Source organism: Halichoeres trimaculatus, unplaced genomic scaffold, assembly GCF_033239565.1.
Source record: "Halichoeres trimaculatus isolate MK-OKI-2021-1 unplaced genomic scaffold, fHalTri1.1 fHalTri1_scaffold_19, whole genome shotgun sequence".
NCBI lineage: Eukaryota > Metazoa > Chordata > Actinopteri > Labriformes > Labridae > Halichoeres > Halichoeres trimaculatus.
Genome location: NW_027437197.1, coordinates 1,211,363 through 1,230,183, shown reverse-complemented (window position 1 = coordinate 1,230,183; position 18,821 = coordinate 1,211,363). Strand labels below are relative to the sequence as shown.

The window sequence follows — 18,821 nt, the reverse complement described above, 5'->3', positions numbered from 1 at the left end:
CTTCTGCCTCGTGCTGACTTCCTCTACAGCTTTTCAACAACACCTCAACTCAGCGTGTTTCTCTCTGAATATGAGCCACTTTCATCAACACGCCCAGAAAAACGTCTCATTTAAAGATAAAACATAATGATGAATAAAACCTGAGGGAAAAAGGATTAACTTTATTGCAAGAAATTCGACAAATATGTTTTTCTTCAGCCATTAGCTGAGCTTTTTTTACTCTTTATGAACAACTCAAGTTTTGTTTTTGGCATTAAAAATCTCAAAATAAGACATTTTTCTGGAATTTCAGATCAGTGTGGCTTATTCAAAGTCTAATAAGACTCTTTAACTGGATTTAAGACAAAAACATTTACTTAGTTTTGAGTTTTTTGGAGTGCTGTATCATTAGCTGTATATACATAAAGACAACATGCCTCCACATCCTCCCCTTGTAAAAAAGTGAAGCCAAAATAGCTCTTAGACTGCTGCTGTGTGTTTTCAGATATATTTATAATGTGGGGGCTTTTTTCATGCCTTTAATTAAATAGGAGAGGACAGTAAGTAGGGAAACACAAGAGGAACCATCGGCGCCTCTGGTGACAGTATTTAACCTGGTGACACATTTTGCAGCGTAGACACTTGAGGAAGTAATTAACGATCACATTTGTAAACCGTGCTGACCTTCCTTTTTTAACACCCGGCTGTTTCAGGCCCCGTTTACATGACAACGTTCAATCTGAAAACGCTAAAATGCAATCAAAAAAATCAGTGTTTACACGGAAACGCCGAGAGACTGAAGCATGCCAGGCCTACAGGTGGTGCTATAACTGTCTTGTGCAGAAGCAGCTATAGAAAGATCTCCTCTGAAGTAGAGTTGAGCCGATCATCTGGTGTGTTGGTGAATGCCAAGAGCAGAAGTAACAAGTGTTGTCCTGTTGTATGCACTCGCACTCATTTCAGAAAAATCCCACTCTGGAGGCTGTTTTCAAAAGTTAACACTTTAAGTCGACTGAAACGTCGTTTCCGTGTAAACTCGAGGCTGAAATCCAACAAAACTTTTGTGTTTCATCCTAAAACCTCAAACTTCTCAGAAACACAAACACTGTGACGTCAAACAGCAGATAACTTCAACTTAAAACCATTTCAGAAACTGTAGCTGGTCACTAGGGGGAGCTCTAGCAGTTTTGGCTTCACTTTGGAGGAGCTGTCTACGGCTGTTTTCCTAACCGCCTACTAAGTACTACATGTGAATGTAGTGTGTAGTAGAAAGTACATACTACCTCCTGCTTTTGCTTGTAGTATGCAGTATGACTGATCTGTTGGGTCTGTTTTGTAGTAAACTACTCTGGTTTCCCGTCTCAGAAGGTGGCGCTAGAGGTGATGTTGGGGTTTTTTTGCCTTAAAGTGATACTCTGGGATGGATCAAGTTGGGTCCTATCACAAGGTTTAGGGCAGAAATTACCCCTACAGCAGTGTTTTTGTGCAGCAGAAGCCCAGAGCGCTAGCACCAAACACCCCCTCCCTGCTCCTCTGCAGGTTTCCTCTACACTCAGACGGGGCCATATTTTACTCGACCAAAAAACACAAATAAACGGACTCCCGCTGAAAAAATCAGATATCAGTCTGCATTCACGCTTTATTTAGAGAATTTTCAGCGCGTTACTTTCACACAAAAACACCGCTAAATAAGGCTCTAGTTCTCATCGTGTCGTAAAACGGCGCTACCTCCGCTGCAGAGCCACAGCTGGCTACGAGGCGCTCGCCGCTTAGTGTATCAGTCCGTGCGCGGCGTGCCAGATATAAACAAACGCAGGTAGTCTGCCAGGACGAATTACGCAATAACAATGTAAAGATGAGTGATTATGAGAGCGAGGACGACCTGCCGTTCACTTTGAATAAATCGTGAATGCAGACTGATATCAGATTTTTTCAGTGGGAGTCCGTTTATTTGTGTTTTTGGTCAAGTAAAATATGGCCCCGTCTGAGTGCAGAGGAAACCAGCAGAGGAGCAGGGAGGGGGTGTTTCTTGCATCTTGACATATTTTGTTAATCATATCAAACAGAATCATCAGTCTTGATTTCTAATCTTACACCAAAAGTAATATCGTCTACTGAAAATGAATCTGAAAGGGATTTTTATTTTTTACAGCTGATGGAAAAATACTCTTATATAATTCATGTATGGGATAATGAATTTGTAGAAGTAAACACCTCTTTTACGACTGGATCTATCTCATGGACGGTCTTACGTTAGTGTTGTGTTGTAATTATAATGTTGATTAATTCCAGTAGATGGCAGTAATTCACCAAAACCTGCCACCGCACTGACAAACAGCGTTAGCGCCGTGCATTGTGGGAAACAGTATGTCAGGTAGACTGGTCTGTTGCAGACTGAGAAATTTTCCTGGATCAGTCGGACATCCAGGATTTTTAGTTTACTGCAGATTTTGCAAGTTTGAGCATACTGACTACTACAGACTGGATTTCAGCCAAAATAGTCGGCGCTGCTGGTGTAGTAGGAGGTTTGGAAAACAGCCTGTGTTTCCATACAGTCTTTAATCTGTACCCATCAAAAACAGACTCATAGTCTCCTCCTGTGATTTTCTTCAGACTGTAGAAGTGGAAGTAGCTCCTTGTCATCTTGGTGTTAGTGAACCAGCTTCATATTCAGATATTTAGTCATTACCAAACAGATAAACGCCATTTTGGAAAAAAAATGAGCTGATGCTTGTGGTTTACTCTTTGTATTGAATTGTTTAGAAAGCTGAAATCCATTTTGGTGCAACGCCGATATCTCCTGTTGGAAACCGGATCAAAGCTCATGTTTTGTTGCAGAAACCGCTATACGCCACAGCTGTTTCTTTTAAAAACTTTTCTTTTTCAAAACGGAGTTATCTGCTTTTGCAAATGAACTCTTCAAATATACATATATTTTTTTAAATGAACATATTTGTTAGAGAGGGTGTTTATAAAGTGCTGTGTCTTACTTCTGGTCAAAGTTAACCTCAAGGTCTCTCAAGGCTATTACTGCCACCTACTGACCTGGAGGGAAAATGAGTTACTTCACCAACACAAGCATACTCTGTCATAAGAAACAGATCTTTAAAATAAGGACTTTAGCTTTAAAAAATAACTTTTTTTTACATCTTTTTTTTTCCAAAATCTAGCTCCTTCATGTTTTAAAATTAATCATAAACTACATTTTGAAGTTATTAACTTTCTATAAACGTGAACATTTGTCTCATTTTACCGTCTGTTTCACCACATCAGACTATCCTGCTCCCAGCATGCTCGCCCCCTGCTGGTGAGCAGACAGTCTGCAGCTTTAAGGCACATTGGCTTCACTTTTTTGATCAGGGGCTACTTCCCATAACAATCCAAAGTCTATCTTAATATTTAAATCTGTACCTGCATCTCTGTAAATGTCATCATCTTCAATATTAAAGCGTTTCTATATATTATAACAGTTAGACATAAAGCTGTTTTTGTGTACATGATATTTTTCTCCTACAGCTCCCAGTTTGACAGTTTGAAAGGACAACTTGTAACCAGTACAATAAAAGAGTGAATGCAGTTAACAGGATGCAGATCTCCTCCGTGTCCAGTCACGACTCCCCGCCGGCCTTGGTGGTGACCATCAGCGGTGACCTGGTCGCTCCAGGCAGCCAGTCCTCCTGTCTCTAAACCCAGAGTCCTCCTGGACTCAGTACTCCGTCCCCACCCAGATCTCGCAGGCATTCCCCGTCCAGCCGTCCCAGCACTCACAGCTGCCGCAGTTGCACAGGCCGTTCCCTGCGAGGAAGAAGTGAGAAGAAAAGCTGTGAATTAAAAGCTCGACCTTTAACAAGGTTCCTCTTTTCACACCCTGCCTCTCTGGGAGCAGCTCTCCGCTGGCTCTGGGTGTGGTGACGGAGGAGGCTGCGAGTTGCACTTTTCAGGACAGTTTGTGGTTTTTCCACCGCTCCTGCCAGCGATACTAACCGGGAGAGGAAGCCTTTTAAAATCATCTTTTAATCACTGTGAAGCCAAGATTCCCTGAATACGGCTACTATTTGTTTTTTGACACTCTTCTTAATTACCTCTAACACTTCTCTCTTAGCTGTCGTTTGATAAATCAGCCAAAAAGGATAAAAACAAACTGTGAGCTGTGTTTGTGATGCACTGAGGCTTTTTTGGAGGGTTCCTTGTGCTTTTATTTTGAAAGGTCAGCTTGAGAGATGTAGGAAATGCAGGGCCAGGAATCTACCTCTGTACATGGGGCGCCTGCTCCACAAACTGAGATCAAAGTGGCAACAACTCTTAATTTAACCAAGAGCAGGTAAATCTGACTGTTTGAGGTCTCAGGTTTGAGTTCAGCTGAATCAGAGAGCATCCTGGCTCTTTGAGGAGGCGCTCACAAACAGACGTCTGCAGGTCTGAGGAAATACCCAGAGTGGGAAAGCATCTTATTCTGTGTTATCATCCAGCAGCCCAGAGCTCTCCCTGAGCTCCCCGAGCTGTCAGACGGAGGACGAGGGGGTTAGGAGGACTCCTCCTGCTGGTCTGCTGTCACACAGCTGAAAAGACACGTCTACTGTGGAAACGAAAGAAAGAAGAGGAGGAAGAGGAGGAGGAGGAAGAGCAAGAAGAGAGAGGTGGGAGAAGAGCGCTTCAGCTGTTTGTTGATCTGCTGAATCCAGACGACACAGACTCTCCTCTGATTAAAGGATAAAACCGGCCTTTCACTCTTTTCTTCTTATTGACAATAAATCCCCAGAAAAGACCAAAACCAACAACGCTGCAGTCTGTCACTCAAACGTCCCGACTCTCCGCTGAGGCGCTCTGAACCACAGGAAGCAGAGAGAGCAGACTCTCCCACCTTCAGGTTAAAGGAAGAGGTTTAATGAGAGTTTATGGTCCCTGAGCCGCGCTCCATGCTGAGCTCCTTGTTTCTGAGAGTTTAACTGAAAACTGACGGTTTGTGTTTGACTAAAGTCATCACCATTACTCATCAACACCAGAGATACTTGTTGGTTTGACTCTCCAGGATTCATGGTCTAACCCAGGGGTCTGCAACCTTCACTTTTCTAGGAGCAGCTCAACTGGATCAAAGTCATTCTGAATATGCAAAATTTACTTTATCTTGGCAAAAAAAGCCTAAAGGTATATGAATTTCTGCAAGAAGTCAAAAACTCAGGAAAAATATCTAAACAAGATTTTTTTTTTTTAAATTTATGAAAATAAACAAGTAATGTCTAATTTTTTCAATTTTTGATACATTTTATATTTTATTATTTCTTTAAATATCTAAATTCCAAAGAACTGCAAAAATTATGAAATATTTTTTACGTTTTTAAAAATTGTAGAAAAAACAACTAGAAAATTAATATTTTTAAAATATATATATATATTTATTTACTTAATTTAATTTAAAAAAAGATATTTCACAATTTTGTGAAAATTTCAAACAATTTTGACATTTCAAAAATAAGCAACAATTCCAAAAAAATATATAGATTTCAAAATATTTAAATTGAAAACATGCAAAAATTTCAAATTTTATAAAATTACAAAAAATTCAAAAACTTTGGAAACTTTGAAAACTGCTTAAATTTCCTAAAATGGGGAATTTACACAAAATTTTGAAAATCCAAAAAAATGCCAAATTTATATAAATTTACAACAACAAAAAAAAAACGAAAAAAATCAAAATAAAAAAATTTAAATAAAAAAAGATCGCAAAATTTAAAAAAAAAAAAAAAACCTTATAAAAAAATCAAAATCAAAAATTTTTAAATAAAAAAAATGCAAAAAAATGTATTCACTCCCAACTTTTCTCAAGAATACTAGAATAAGTTAGCATGTTTTACTTATATCGCTCAACTCATCATTTTTTGATGTTTGCTTATGTCTTGCCATCAATCAAGCATGTGTATGAATCCAGCACATTGTCAGTAAAAATTAATCCAGAATTAAAATCTGTATTTTCTTCTCACAGGTTGAAGACCTTTGGTTTAAACTTTATAGCAGCCTTGTTTGCTTCTTTTGTCCAAATGATCAAACTTTCCCTGTAACGATCTTTTTCAGGGCGGCTGCTGTGAAGGTCAGGATCCCCTGTGGAGTGAAACATGTTGACAAACAGACTCTAAACTTGGTATTAAAGTGTTTAACTGGAGTTTCCTGTGATCTAACTCCACAGCTGGGCTGGATGAACCGAGTGAACCTGTGAACACTCCAACATCCTCACTGATAGATGTAGCTTTTGTCCCGTCCTCCTGATGAGAACAGCTTCATCGGTGAGTCAGAGAATGGAGGGAATAATTGAGACCAAACACACACTCTCTCACACACACAGACACACACACACACAGTCTCCGCTCATCCACAGGAGCCGTCTTCTCCCCACTGATAATGGAAATCTCAGAACATGTTTATAATTATTTTTGCCCCGGGGCCTGTCAGGATCTGGACAGCTGTTCAGAAGTGCCTCTCATCATGACTCCATGACTCCAAATGTCAGCCTTAATGTCATGTAATGAGCTTCAGCGGCTCAGAGGCAGAAAAAGTCCAGAGCTGGGAGGAAAGGGAGGGACTGTGTCTATGTCTGCAGAGAGTTGGAGATCACTGAGTGTTAAACCTCTAAATACTCCAGCTTTAGGAGAATCTGACGCTGTGAGACTTTAAAGGCTCCTCCTGAACGTTAACACAGTCACAGGCAGCAGGGACAGAGCCATCCTCTCCATGTTAATGATACCAACATGTATTCTTCATATCAGCCAATCAGAGCTCTTTATGGAGCAGCAGATCCTTGTCACATGACCCACGGCTGAGTGATGTGGAGAATCTGTGTGTTAGGAACGCTCGCTGCTCGATTTCATGGACAGAATCTGACAACACGGTTTCAGAGAAAGAGAGAAACTAGACTTCAACACCGTGAAAAACACTGAATCATGTGGATCAATGTGTTAAAATAATTTATTTATCAGACAACAACCATTAACTCCAGCACAGTGGCGTGCGCAGACTTTTTTAAGGGCAGGGGCGAAAAGAAAAAAGGCACCAACAGTGTGTCCTCACCACTAATGAGAGCAACGACTTCTGCGGGTTTTTTGAGGGCATAATAGTGCAACATAGCACTTGTTTTAGCTCCCAGTAGGAAACATTAGGCACATTTTCTCTCTCAAGAGGGCGTTTAAGCCCGCTATGGCCCCCACAAGTGTACTTTTAAGGATGTTTGGCTCCCTAGAAGGCACTTAGGTGTGTTTAGGCCACCAAGTGGGCACATTAGTGTGCATTTTAGCCCCCATGAGTGTACTTAACACATGTTTGGCTCTTAAAAGGGCATTTGAGCATGTAATTGGGCTCCCAAGAGGGCACTTTAGCCCTTATTTTCGTCCGCCAGTGAGCATTTTAGTGCTCTATCCCCCCCAAAAGGCCACTTTTTGCACTTTGGGGTGCATTTTGGCTTCAAATAGGGCATTTTAGCGTGCATATAGGCTCCAAAGAGGGGAACGTAGCACTTGTTTTGGCTCCCAGTATGGCACTTTTTAGCACACTATGGCCCCCAAGAGTGTACTTAACTTATGATTTGGCCCCTAAGAGGACACTTAGGTATGTGTTAAGAAGTGAAAGGGGACACTTTAGCGTGCAATTTGGCTCATAAGAGGTTGCTTTAGTGCACTGTGGCCCCCAAAAATATACAAAGTAAATTTATGTGTGTGTGTGTGTGTGTGCTGCTAAAAGGGCATTATTATTTTTTGAACATTTAATTTTCAAACAATTGCAGAAATTTCAAAATATTGTTCAAGTTTTTAAAAATATTAAAAAACGAAAAAAGATTTTTTTTTTTTGAAAATTTTACATAAATTAAAAAAAATACATTTCAAAATTTTGCAAACATTTTTTTTTATTAGAAATTTCAAAAGGTTTAAATTGAGAACAAGAACAAAACTTAACAAATTTTATTAATTTACAAAAAATTTGAAAGCTTAAGTTTCCCAAAATGTGGAATTTTCACAAAATTTTGAAAATCCCCCAAAGTTGCAATTTTTTTTTTAAATAAAAAAAATAAATAAATAAATAAAAATCAAATTAAATAATATGTAAAAATAAAAAAATGCAAAAAAATGTATTTACTTACAAATATTTAAAACTTTTCTTGGAGAATACTTGAATTTGATAGCATGTTGTGCTAATATTACTCAATTCATCATTTTTTTTATGTTGTGTTTTTTTATGTTCATCTTTAAATATTACCATGAATCAAGCATGAGTACAACTCAAGCATGTTGTTAGTTAAAATGAAATCAGAACTGTGTTTTCTACTCACAGGTTGAAGACCCTTGTTTTAAACTTAATTGCAGCCTTGTTTGCTTCTTATGTCCAAATGATGAATCACTTAAGCGTGTAATTAGGCTCCTAAGAGCCTGCTTTAGTGCACTGTGGCCCCCATAAGTGTACTTAGTACATTTAAGTGTGTGTTTTTGCTACTAAGAGGACATTTAACATGCATTTTGGCTGCCAATAGGTCACTTAAGCACACCTTGCTTCCCAAGAGAGCATTCAAGCCCATTTTTAGGCTTCTAAGGGGGCATTTCACACAGGTTTTGGTTCCCAAGGAGGGAATTTTGGCACATTATGGCCCCTAAAAGTGTTCTTAGTACACTTAATTGTGTGTTTTGGCTCCTATTAGGGCACTTTGACACCAGGTTTTCAACAATATGGCCACCAGGGGGATGACCACCCCTGCCCCTTTTTTATGCAGCAGATCTGTGTCTGGTCTTCCTCTTCAAAGGTTTTGGGGGTAAGTCTTCCTACCTGTGCAGATGAGGCCGTCATGTTTGTCGCACTCTCGGTCGTCGCACTCGCAGTACTCGCCGGACACCCACCACTCCTGAGGGGAGCAGATGCATTGTCCACAGTGACAGGAACCTGCAGCACACACACACACACACACACATTAAAACACACACACACAGGATTGTTAAATAACAGTTTCCTCACCTGCGCTGACTAACAGTCTGACTGTATATTTGATTTTCACACCGTCCTCCTGGTGATTGTGTTTTTTTGTTATTTCCTGTTGATTTCTCTCACTCAGAGGATTCACGCAGCAGGCGCGCAGGATATGAGATGCTCCTGAGGGAAACAGCTCCTAATAAACTTCTTCTACCAGGAAACCAGTCCACCCACACTCTGAGCTCCCACGCCTGCCTGTTGGGTGGCAGCAGGATGCTGACATGTTAACATGTTGGAGATGGTTTCTGATTCCTGCACACAGCAGTTAGAGGAGCTCAGTGTGTGTGTGTGTGTGTGTGTGAGGAAGAGGAGGAGGAGGATACAGCTGTGTGAGAGGTGAGACGAGGAGGAGGAGCTGAGATTGTTCTGCCTGTCTGAAAGTATCCGAGCGTGGAGGATGAACACGCTCGTCTTCATTTCCTGAACCGACTCGGCTCTGCAGGGACCGACCTGCTGCAGCGGCTCTGCAGGTTCAAGACGGAGGAGAAATCCATCCAGCAGAGTCATTTGGTGTGTAATGGTTCATCTAATGTGGGGACGATGTAAAGAGGATCATTATCAACATACATAACACAACGTACAGGCAGCCAATGAGCTGCAGGGCTGTCTGTGCAATCAGTGTTTCAGACGTTAGGCGCTCGGCTCTGCTGCACTTCCTGTCCATTTGGGCTTTTTTATTCATTTCAAACTCATTAGAGTTTCACTTTATTATGAAATAACACCTTAATGAGCTCTCTGTCATTTGTCTTTCAGAGTAAAACACATCAAACATTACTTTCAATCACTTTTTTCGGCTTTTACCTTAAAGTGATCCTCCGGGATGGAACAAGTTGGGTCCTATCACAAGGTTTAGGGCAGAAATTACCCCTACAGCAGTGTTTTTGTGCAGCAGAAGCCCAGAGCGCTCGCACCAAACACCCCCTCCCTGCTCCTCTGCAGGTTTCCTCTGCACTCAGACGGGGCCATATTTTACTTGACCAAAACACAAATAAACGGACTCCCACTGAAAAACTCTAATATCGGTCTGCATTCAGGCTTTATTAAGAGAATTTTCAGCGCGTTACTTTCACACAAAAACACCGCTAAATAAGGCTCTAGTTCTCATCGTGTCTCTTTGTCCTGGCAGACTACCTGCGTTTGTTTATATCAGTCCGCGCGTGGACTGATACACTAAGCGGCGAGCGCCTTGTAGCCAGCTGTGGCTCTGCAGCGGAGGTAGCCCCGTTTTACGACACGATGCGTGCCACCTGTGCCCCCCCCTGCTGTGTTCCCACAGCTATGATCAAGTGTGTTTGTCTTTTTTTTAAGTAAAGAATGTTATTATACTCTACATGAGCCAGATTCAACTTATCAGTCTTGTTTCGAGAATTTCATTACTTGTTACATCAATTCAGACCTCATTTTTGTTTTAAATAACTTGTAATCATTTATTTTTCTGGACTGCTCAGGTGAATGTGGCCCATATTAAGCCTAAAATGAGATTTCCTACTGAAAATAAGACAAAAACACTTGATCAGATCTCAGTTTTTTGCAGTGGACGGTAGGTGTTAGCTGATTTGCAGAGGCATGAATGCAAAAGCCACAACACAACGGGAATAAAGAGGAAAAGTTTCCTAATAGTCACAAAATAGTTATGAAAATGATTGTTTTCTTTTTGACTTTCAGCTATGATATATATATAGCTTTAATGCTAATGTTACTGATTCATAAAGCTAAATATTAATGAGGTGTTTTTCCAGTAAATAAAAAATAGAAGTAATATAAAGGATATAAAAAAACCTCATTTACTTTCTCAACTCTTCTGTGACCGTTGGGATAGCTCGCTTCTTTTAACTTTTATTGTGTTGTTGACACTCAGGGGCCACCATACATCAGGACTTGGTATATGTATAAAATATGAACGTAGTCTTCACACGTCTGTTCCTGATGCACAGTAACAAAAACGAGGGCCCAAAATGTCTGTTTTTTTGGCTTGTCATGAACGCAATTTTTGGTCTTTCTGCAGCCAGACTCAAGTGGATTCTGGATGAACAGCAACTTTTATCACTTCCTCATTTGCTTCATTTTTCTAAACCAGACGTTACCCCTTGGTTGGTACCTAACTTAGCCTCCACAAACAGGAAACATGTTTGATGTATACACACCTTACTTAAAAGTCTCTGAACTGCACCTTTAAAGTTTTCCTGTAATGACAGATTTCTTTTTGTGGTAAGGAAACTTTCCTCGGCAGCTTTCAGAAGAAGGCGTCTCACCTTTCCCGCTGCACACGACTCCATCAGACGTCTCGCACAGCTCCTTGCTTTGGTCGTCGCTCATGTCACATGACCTGGAGAACTGGCACAGCTTCCCGAACCAGCCGTCCTGACAGATGCAGCGTCCGCAGGAGCAGAAACCGTGACCTGTGGACGCAGAGCAGAGGGGCCTTTATTCACGAGGAGACACACACACACACACACACACACACGCTGAGAGGAGATAATAAATAAATAAAGCCTCCACAGGCAGAGTGAAAGCCAGGAGAAACGCCACTTTGGAGGAAAGGGAGAGCAATAAAGCAGATGAGCAGAGGAAGCTGACAGAGCAGACACTGAACCTTGACAGTAATAGGCAGAACGAGCCGGCAGAGCCACAGCAAGACGACAGAGACGCAGCGGGCTTATTGTATTTCCCCCGGGGACATGAAAGGAACTGTCATCACTGGTCGTGTCCTGTCCTTAATAAATCTGCAGCGCTTCAGAGGGAGAGATGAAAAACATCCAAAAGCAACATGCACACACAAACGCTCAGGCAGGGAGGCGTAATTGGTTGGAGAGGAGAGTTTGGTGCAGGACGCCATCTGTAAAACACACTCTAACACACACACACACACACACACTCTAACACACACTCCTGGATTGTTTCTTTTATGTTCAGGTGTGTGAACAGACGTCAGGGTGGAGAGCAGCTAACGAGGAGCGTGTTTTTCCTTCACATCAGGTGAATCCACGCCGCGCTGCATCGATCCGATCAGACGGATCCACACGTGATCATACATAAACGATGGAAGTTACTTTATTGATTCACTCTGTGGATTTAGATTCAATCATGATCCATCGACTCAATTTTTCTGCTTCCCATGAGCTGCAGAAACAAGCCTGATGGATCTCATGAGCGCCACGCTTATAACAGCCACCATGCTTTTGTTTTGTTTTCTAGATCTCTGGATATTTCCCTGATTATCACGAGGAAACATGTTTTGCTATCATGTGTAAATTCGATCAATGAATCTATTATCCCAGGATGATGAAATAAACCAGTCAAGATCTGGAAAACAACTGGAAAATCACGGGACAACCAGCTGTTATCTCCAGAAAGGAGATAAACAAGTCGACACCCACAACCAGAGATGCACATTAAATGTCTGCTTCAGGCTTCCGTAGCCAGCAGCATCCACTCAGAGGTGGAGGGTCTGGATGGCAGTGTTTGGAGGAAGTGTGTGCTGCGTTTGTGACAGCTTCCAAATGAAAGTTAGCGAGCTCCTGTCTCGGGTTACAGTGGAGTGGCAGCCACGGCGTCCATGCATGGCTGCTCCAATCAGCTCGCCTGTGAGAGCGCTTAATTGCTTTGGAGGAAAAAGCAACCTCGCTCTCATTCGATTAGTCTGCACCTGTCTTTCAGCGAGCACGCATTGTGCTGGTGGAGAGGCTCAGTGACGGAGAGGAGCTGGGGCTGGTTCAGGTAACCGCTGAAGATGTGAGGTGTGAGCAGAGAGGTGAGGAGTTCACTGACACCGAGAGGACGGAGCACGGCGAGTCATCCAGGAGGAAACACCCGCTCAGAGGTTTCAGCTTCAGACCGTGCTGCTCTGCTGCAGATATTCACATCCACTCCTTCATTTTTACATGCATCTTACACAGGGGTCTACATAAGGAAGGATGAGGATAATTTTTTTTTTTAATCCAATAAAAATCATACAAAAAAAAAAAGATTTAGCAAAAAGCTGCAAAAGACTTAAGATCAAAGCTGTGTGATTATCAAGGTTTTAAATATGAAAAGGTGATGAGAGAAAGACAAGTTTTACCACTTATTTCACAAAAAGACAAGTTCAATTTGTAAATAAATTTATTTATTTTTTTTTTTAACTTTAAAAAAATATATATATTATTTCTTAAAGTTAAAAAAAAGATAATATATCAGTTAATTTTTGCCTTTTAAAAAAAAAAAATAATTAAAAACAAAAAAAATTCAAAAAAAAAAAGACATCACATATACACATTCATCAATTGTACTTTTGGATGATCCACTCCAATTCTTTAAAAATGTATTAATCAAAAAAGAAACAAAAAATAAAAATAAAAAAGGGTATAATTGTTTAATGTAAATTTTAAACTGTAAAACCAAAAGTCTATGTTTTTTTTGTTTTTGTTTTTTTAATAAAAACATTTTCAAAGGCTTGAAGTAGACCATCCACAACAGTGCAATTTATGAATGTGTATATGTGATGCCTTGGTTTTTTAATTTTTGTAATCATTAAAAAAAAAGATTAAATTTTCAAAAATTAAGTGATATTTTATTTTTTAACTTTGTGAAATAAAAAAACAATTTAAAAAATTTAAAAAATACTAAAAGTTTCCATTTTTTCTTACATTTCCAAATTAAATAAAAGTTAAAAAAATGCAAAAAATAAATTTTTGCAAAAATTTAAATTTTGAAATTTCAAAATTTAATGTAATTTCAAAAAATTTGGCAAAAATAAATTATTTTTTGAAATGTGAAAACTTTGTTAAAATGCAAAAAAAAATTGCAAATAAAATTTTTGAAAAAATTTGCAAAAAAAATTGCAAAGAAAATTTATTTCTTTTTTTAAAAACTTAACATTTTCAAAGAATACTTGAATTTGATAATACATATATTAGTATTTTTTAAAGCTTCAAGGAGCCACTGCAAAGGAGTCAAAGAGCTCCATGAGGCTCCAGAGCTGGTTTCGTTCCCCTCTGTCTGCAGATAAAAGAGCAAAGTTTGGGGAATGCTATCTCCTTAGAAAGTCATACATTTCTCATTTTTTATCACGTTTCAGCTTTGAGAATGTGTCACATTTTAAAACTGAGCGTGAAACTGATTCATAAATACTCTAATCAAATAAATGAAGCCATTAACCAAACAGGAACAGCTAACAGGCTCTGAAACAGAGCTGAGGCCTTTTTCTAACAATGAAAGTTACGTCTGCCTCGTTTTCCATCCCTCCTCCTCCACCCCGACAGCAGCAGCAGCTCCAAACTGAAATATCAATTTCAATTCAGCCTCTAATGTCTCTGTGCGATCTATCCGTTACTCTGCTTGTGCCTAAATGGCTCAAATTAAGGGCGCGAACTTCCCAAGACCTCAAACAGCAGCTTCAAAGGCTGAGAGCCGTTTCTCTGAGGCTGAAGGGTTTGGAGGCTGAGCCCCGGGATATCAAAGAGAGCAGATAGCATCACACTGTATTGATCTCCGGATTCAGCGTCTGCTCCTGGCAGCGTCTCAAAGTGTGTGTGTGTGTGTGTGTGTGTGTGTGTGTGTGTGTGTGTGTGTGTGTGAAACATGTAGATTCCTGAGCAGTAATGAGCAGACAGAGATCAGACCAGCAGATTTTTATTCCTGAATGGAGGAGGGAGGAGTCACGGAGCGTTTCCTCCAGCGCTGAGTTTGTTTTATTCACTGAGATCAGCTCCTCTGTCGATCGTATGTTTCACTTATTGTTTTCTTCACAGCCGCAGAGAGCAGAGACGGCAGCGTGCAGCGTTCATATCTCACGTTAGCATCCTGCGCCTGCATCTTCCTCCTCTTCTGTTAAACCTGATCCCTTTATGAGCTCTCTGTGAACATTACACGGCCCATAAAGTGAATTTTTATGAGAAATAAAATGTGTTGGAATAAATTCAAAGCACAGAAAAGGATTCAGTTTCTACAGGAAGATTATTTTGGAGAAAGGCCGTTAAAATTAATCTCTTCTGTCACTCTTTCAACTTTAAAATGAAAGGTTATAAAAGTTTAAAAATTCAGAGGTTAACGGCTAGTTTCAACAGAATTTCAACAGTAAAATCCAAAGTGTGGATAAATCCATGTTGGGAAGCTGTTTTAACTACAAACACATTGGATTTCAAGCTGTTTGAACAGATTGATCTTATCAGGGTTTTCTGATCGTGCTGTTAGATGGTTTGAAGTCCATGTGTGCAGGTTGGTGGAAAGACATAAGGTTCACTTTTACTGTTTAAAGGTGTGCCTCAAGGTTCAGTCCTAGATCCCCTTTTATTTATTATTTACACTAGCAAGACAGATTGTAATGTTTTAAATACAAATATTCAGTTTTATGCAGACGACACCATCATGTATCGCTCTACATCCACTCCAACACAAGTTTGACAGAGTGAAAAACTGCTTTTAATTCAATTCAACAACATTTTTATGGCTTAAAACTGGTTTTGAATGCAGTTAAAAGAAAAATTATGCTTATCACTGCCAAAAAATAAAAAAAATGCATACCTGCGATCACTCTGCACCTTTACCAGGATGCAGACTGAATGGGAGGTAGATGTATCCGTCTGCAGATGTCTTCTCTGATGTTTAATGTTTTAAATCCTGGAGGTGTTAGTCATGTTTACATATTGTATTGTATCTTGTGTATTTGTGTCTGCGTCTTAACCAGGAGGGCCTGGTAAATAAAATAAAACATAATAAAAAAAAATACAATAAAATTCAATAAAGTAAACTGAATTGAAATAAAATAAATTAAATTAAATTGAAAAAAAACGTGATAAAATAAGATAAAATAAAACAACACTAAATAAAATAGTATCAAATAGAATAAAATAAAATAAAACTAATACATTTAAATAGAATAAAACAAAAAATAAAACAAAATAAAGCTAAATTAAATAAAGGGAAATAAAACAAAAAAGAATAAAACAAGAAAAAATAAAATAAAATGAAATACAATAAGATAAAATAAAACAAAACAAAACAAAAAAAACTAAACAAAATTAAATAAAAAAATGAAATAAAATAAAATAAAAAATAAAACAAAAGAAATAAAATAAAACAAAATAAAGCTAAATCAAATAAAACAACATAAAATATGATAAGATAAAACAAAACAAAACAAAACAAAACAAAATAAATCAAAATAAAATAAAAATAATATTTAATCCCATCATCTGTCACTTGGGGTACATTCTGAAACAGCCAGTTTATCTTTTTTATGATGCTCTTATTAAGTGGAGCTGATCATTCAGAGTCTTCAGTTTTAATTTCAGTCTGCTTCATTACAAACTCAAAAGTCCTCATAGGAGCTTTAAACACTGACAAAGACAAAAGTGTGTACAGGTGTGTGTGTGTGTATCGTCTCACCTCCACACACTTCTCCACTGATGTCCTCACACTGACGGTCGTCACACTCACAGTTCTTGCCCGACACCCGGCTGTCCCCCGGTGGGTGGCAGGTACACTGTCCACAGCGACACTGACCTGCACACACAGACGGTTTGATGTCAGTGGGCGGGTCCACAGAGGTCCAAAGAGGTCCACAGAGGTCCACAGAGGTCCACAGAGGTCCACAGAGGTCCACAGAGGTCCACTGAGGTCCACAGAGCTCCACCCTACTGGAGTGGGTCAGGTTATACTCACTCCTTCATCTCACCTGTAATCCCTCATCCACACACCCACTGTGGATTTACAGTAGTCTGCCTGACAACACGCCCTGCAGTCACACACACACACACTGTCCACACAAACACACACATGGGGGGGATCCTTATGTAAATCACTCACTCTAATAAACACTCACACAGGCCACGCACACTTCCACACACACACACACACCTCGAGATGCTGTGATCCCACTTCAATCAGCGCTGCCAGTGAAGGAGGCCGCGGGGGGACTCACAGAGCGAACACGCGGCTAATGGAGGAACTCATTAGAAAGACATCATCTATTCTCAACCATCATTGGAGGTGTGCGCTCCTCTGCTCATTGATCATTTCAGCAGGATGCTCAGAGTTATGTCAGGGAGGAGAGGAGAGGAGAGGAGAGAAGAGGAGAGGAGAGGAGAGGAGAGGAGAGGAGAGGAGAGGAGAGGAGAGGAGGCCGCTCACATCTTTGGAGGATCAAATGTAGGAACTCCTTTAGAGCGGCAAAAGAGTTACTCACTGTTTGTGCAAAAAAATAAACTGAAGCTGTGCCCAAAAAAACCTCAGAATGAGAGATCTGACATTAACTTTTAAGTCAGATAAGATAAAATAATTCTTCATTTGTCCCACAGGGAAGACTTCTGTCAGCCTTCATCTCCACAGGCTCCAGACTGCAGCTTAGTTTACTCTCAATTTACATCTCACACCAATTTGTTTTACCAAAAACTCTGAAATTACTGTAAAAATGTGATTTTTCCTCCCTGAATTCTAAATTTATTTGAAGAATTCTCAAATTTTAATATTAGTATCAGATTTCCCACTTGTTTCTTGATTTGAAACTATTAAAAAATATGACATAACCTTCAGAAAAATGTGTTTCCAGTGACCCTAACCCTACATTTATATTCTTTTTGTTCATCGGACGCTCTTTCTGACACAACCCTCCACATTTATCTAGACTGTGACACCTTTGAGGCTGAGCAGGAATCTGTACATATTAATGTAAAAACTTTCTCACTATTACCCAACACTTTGCTCTTTAATGAAGCAGAATTAGTTTATTTATTTATTATTTACTTAATTAGTATTCTCGCATATTAAATTAACTCTAATTTAAATTTTACTTAAATTTATTTATTTATCTAATTCAAAAAATTACTAATCTAAAAAATTAAATTTAATTTAATTTTAATTTAACTTAAATTTATTTATTTATTTACCTTATTTGTTTTTTAATAAATTACTATTCTCAAATATTAAATTCAATTCAATTTAAATTTAACTTGAATTTATTTATTTATTTAATTTGTTCTTTTTTTAATAAATCATTATTCTCAAATATTCAAATCAATTTTATTGAATTCAATTATAATTATTATTTTTTAAATCAAATGTATTTGAATTCATTTTTATTTTGTTATTTATTAATGTAGAAGACATCAGCAGCATTTCCTGAGAGGTAAAATGGGATCAAGTTCAACTTAATGTGAGTCTAACACTACAGAATTTTACAGCAAGACACGCTCGGTTAACTATGGCCAAGTTGTTCAATTTACAAATCTTAAAGCAAGGTGATAAAATGCAAAAGTTTTAGAAACTTATTTTTGTTTCCAAGCACATTTTCTCAGCGACGCAAAATCTTTTTGACACTGATTCAATCTGCAAAATGATCAAGATATTGTTCCTCTCCAATATCACCGTCTGATCCTCACAGCTCAAACTCAACCTACAAATCACTTCTCCACCATGTGCCAAGCAGATACAGTATTAAGGCTTCACTTTTGTTCAACAGGAGGATGCGTCGTCCATCGTTATGTGCAGTCTTTACCTCACACACTGAATGTAGCGAAAGAAAAACACAACGAAACAAAAGCTGTGCCATAAAATGTGAGTTTAAAATGCTGCAGAGCTGCAAACAGGTGAGCTTCACGCTGAAACACAGCAGCACAGAGGGAACAGAGGGAATCTCCGAGCCGAGCGCAGACAGATGGTGGAAACACAGCAAACTGCAGCTCGCTGTAAAGAGCAGGGTGTCTCCTTTCTGCAGAAATCATCACTCACTGAGTGTTCCCCTGTTTGCTGCCCTGCAGGGGGAATCTGGAGCCATTAAGCAACACTAAAACACATCTGTAGGCTGTGTGTGTGTGTGTGTGTGTGTGTGTGTGTGTGTGTGTGTGTGTGTGTGTGTGTGTGTGTGT

General features: G+C 39.3%; 1 protein-coding gene across 1 annotated transcript in view; it reads right to left on the bottom strand.

Moving 5' to 3' along the window:
• Positions 1-1,989: 1,989 nt before the first annotated feature.
• Positions 1,990-18,821, bottom strand: part of itgbl1 (integrin, beta-like 1) — a 46,574-nt gene continuing 29,742 nt past the window's right edge. The window contains exons 8-11 of the mRNA XM_074694880.1: positions 16,345-16,461; positions 11,232-11,378; positions 8,779-8,892; positions 1,990-3,774 (exon numbers count right to left, since the gene is read on the bottom strand). Of these exons, the coding sequence (XP_074550981.1) occupies positions 3,686-3,774; positions 8,779-8,892; positions 11,232-11,378; positions 16,345-16,461 (467 nt within the window). The 3' untranslated portion in view covers positions 1,990-3,685. The remainder of the gene's footprint in view (positions 3,775-8,778; positions 8,893-11,231; positions 11,379-16,344; positions 16,462-18,821) is intronic.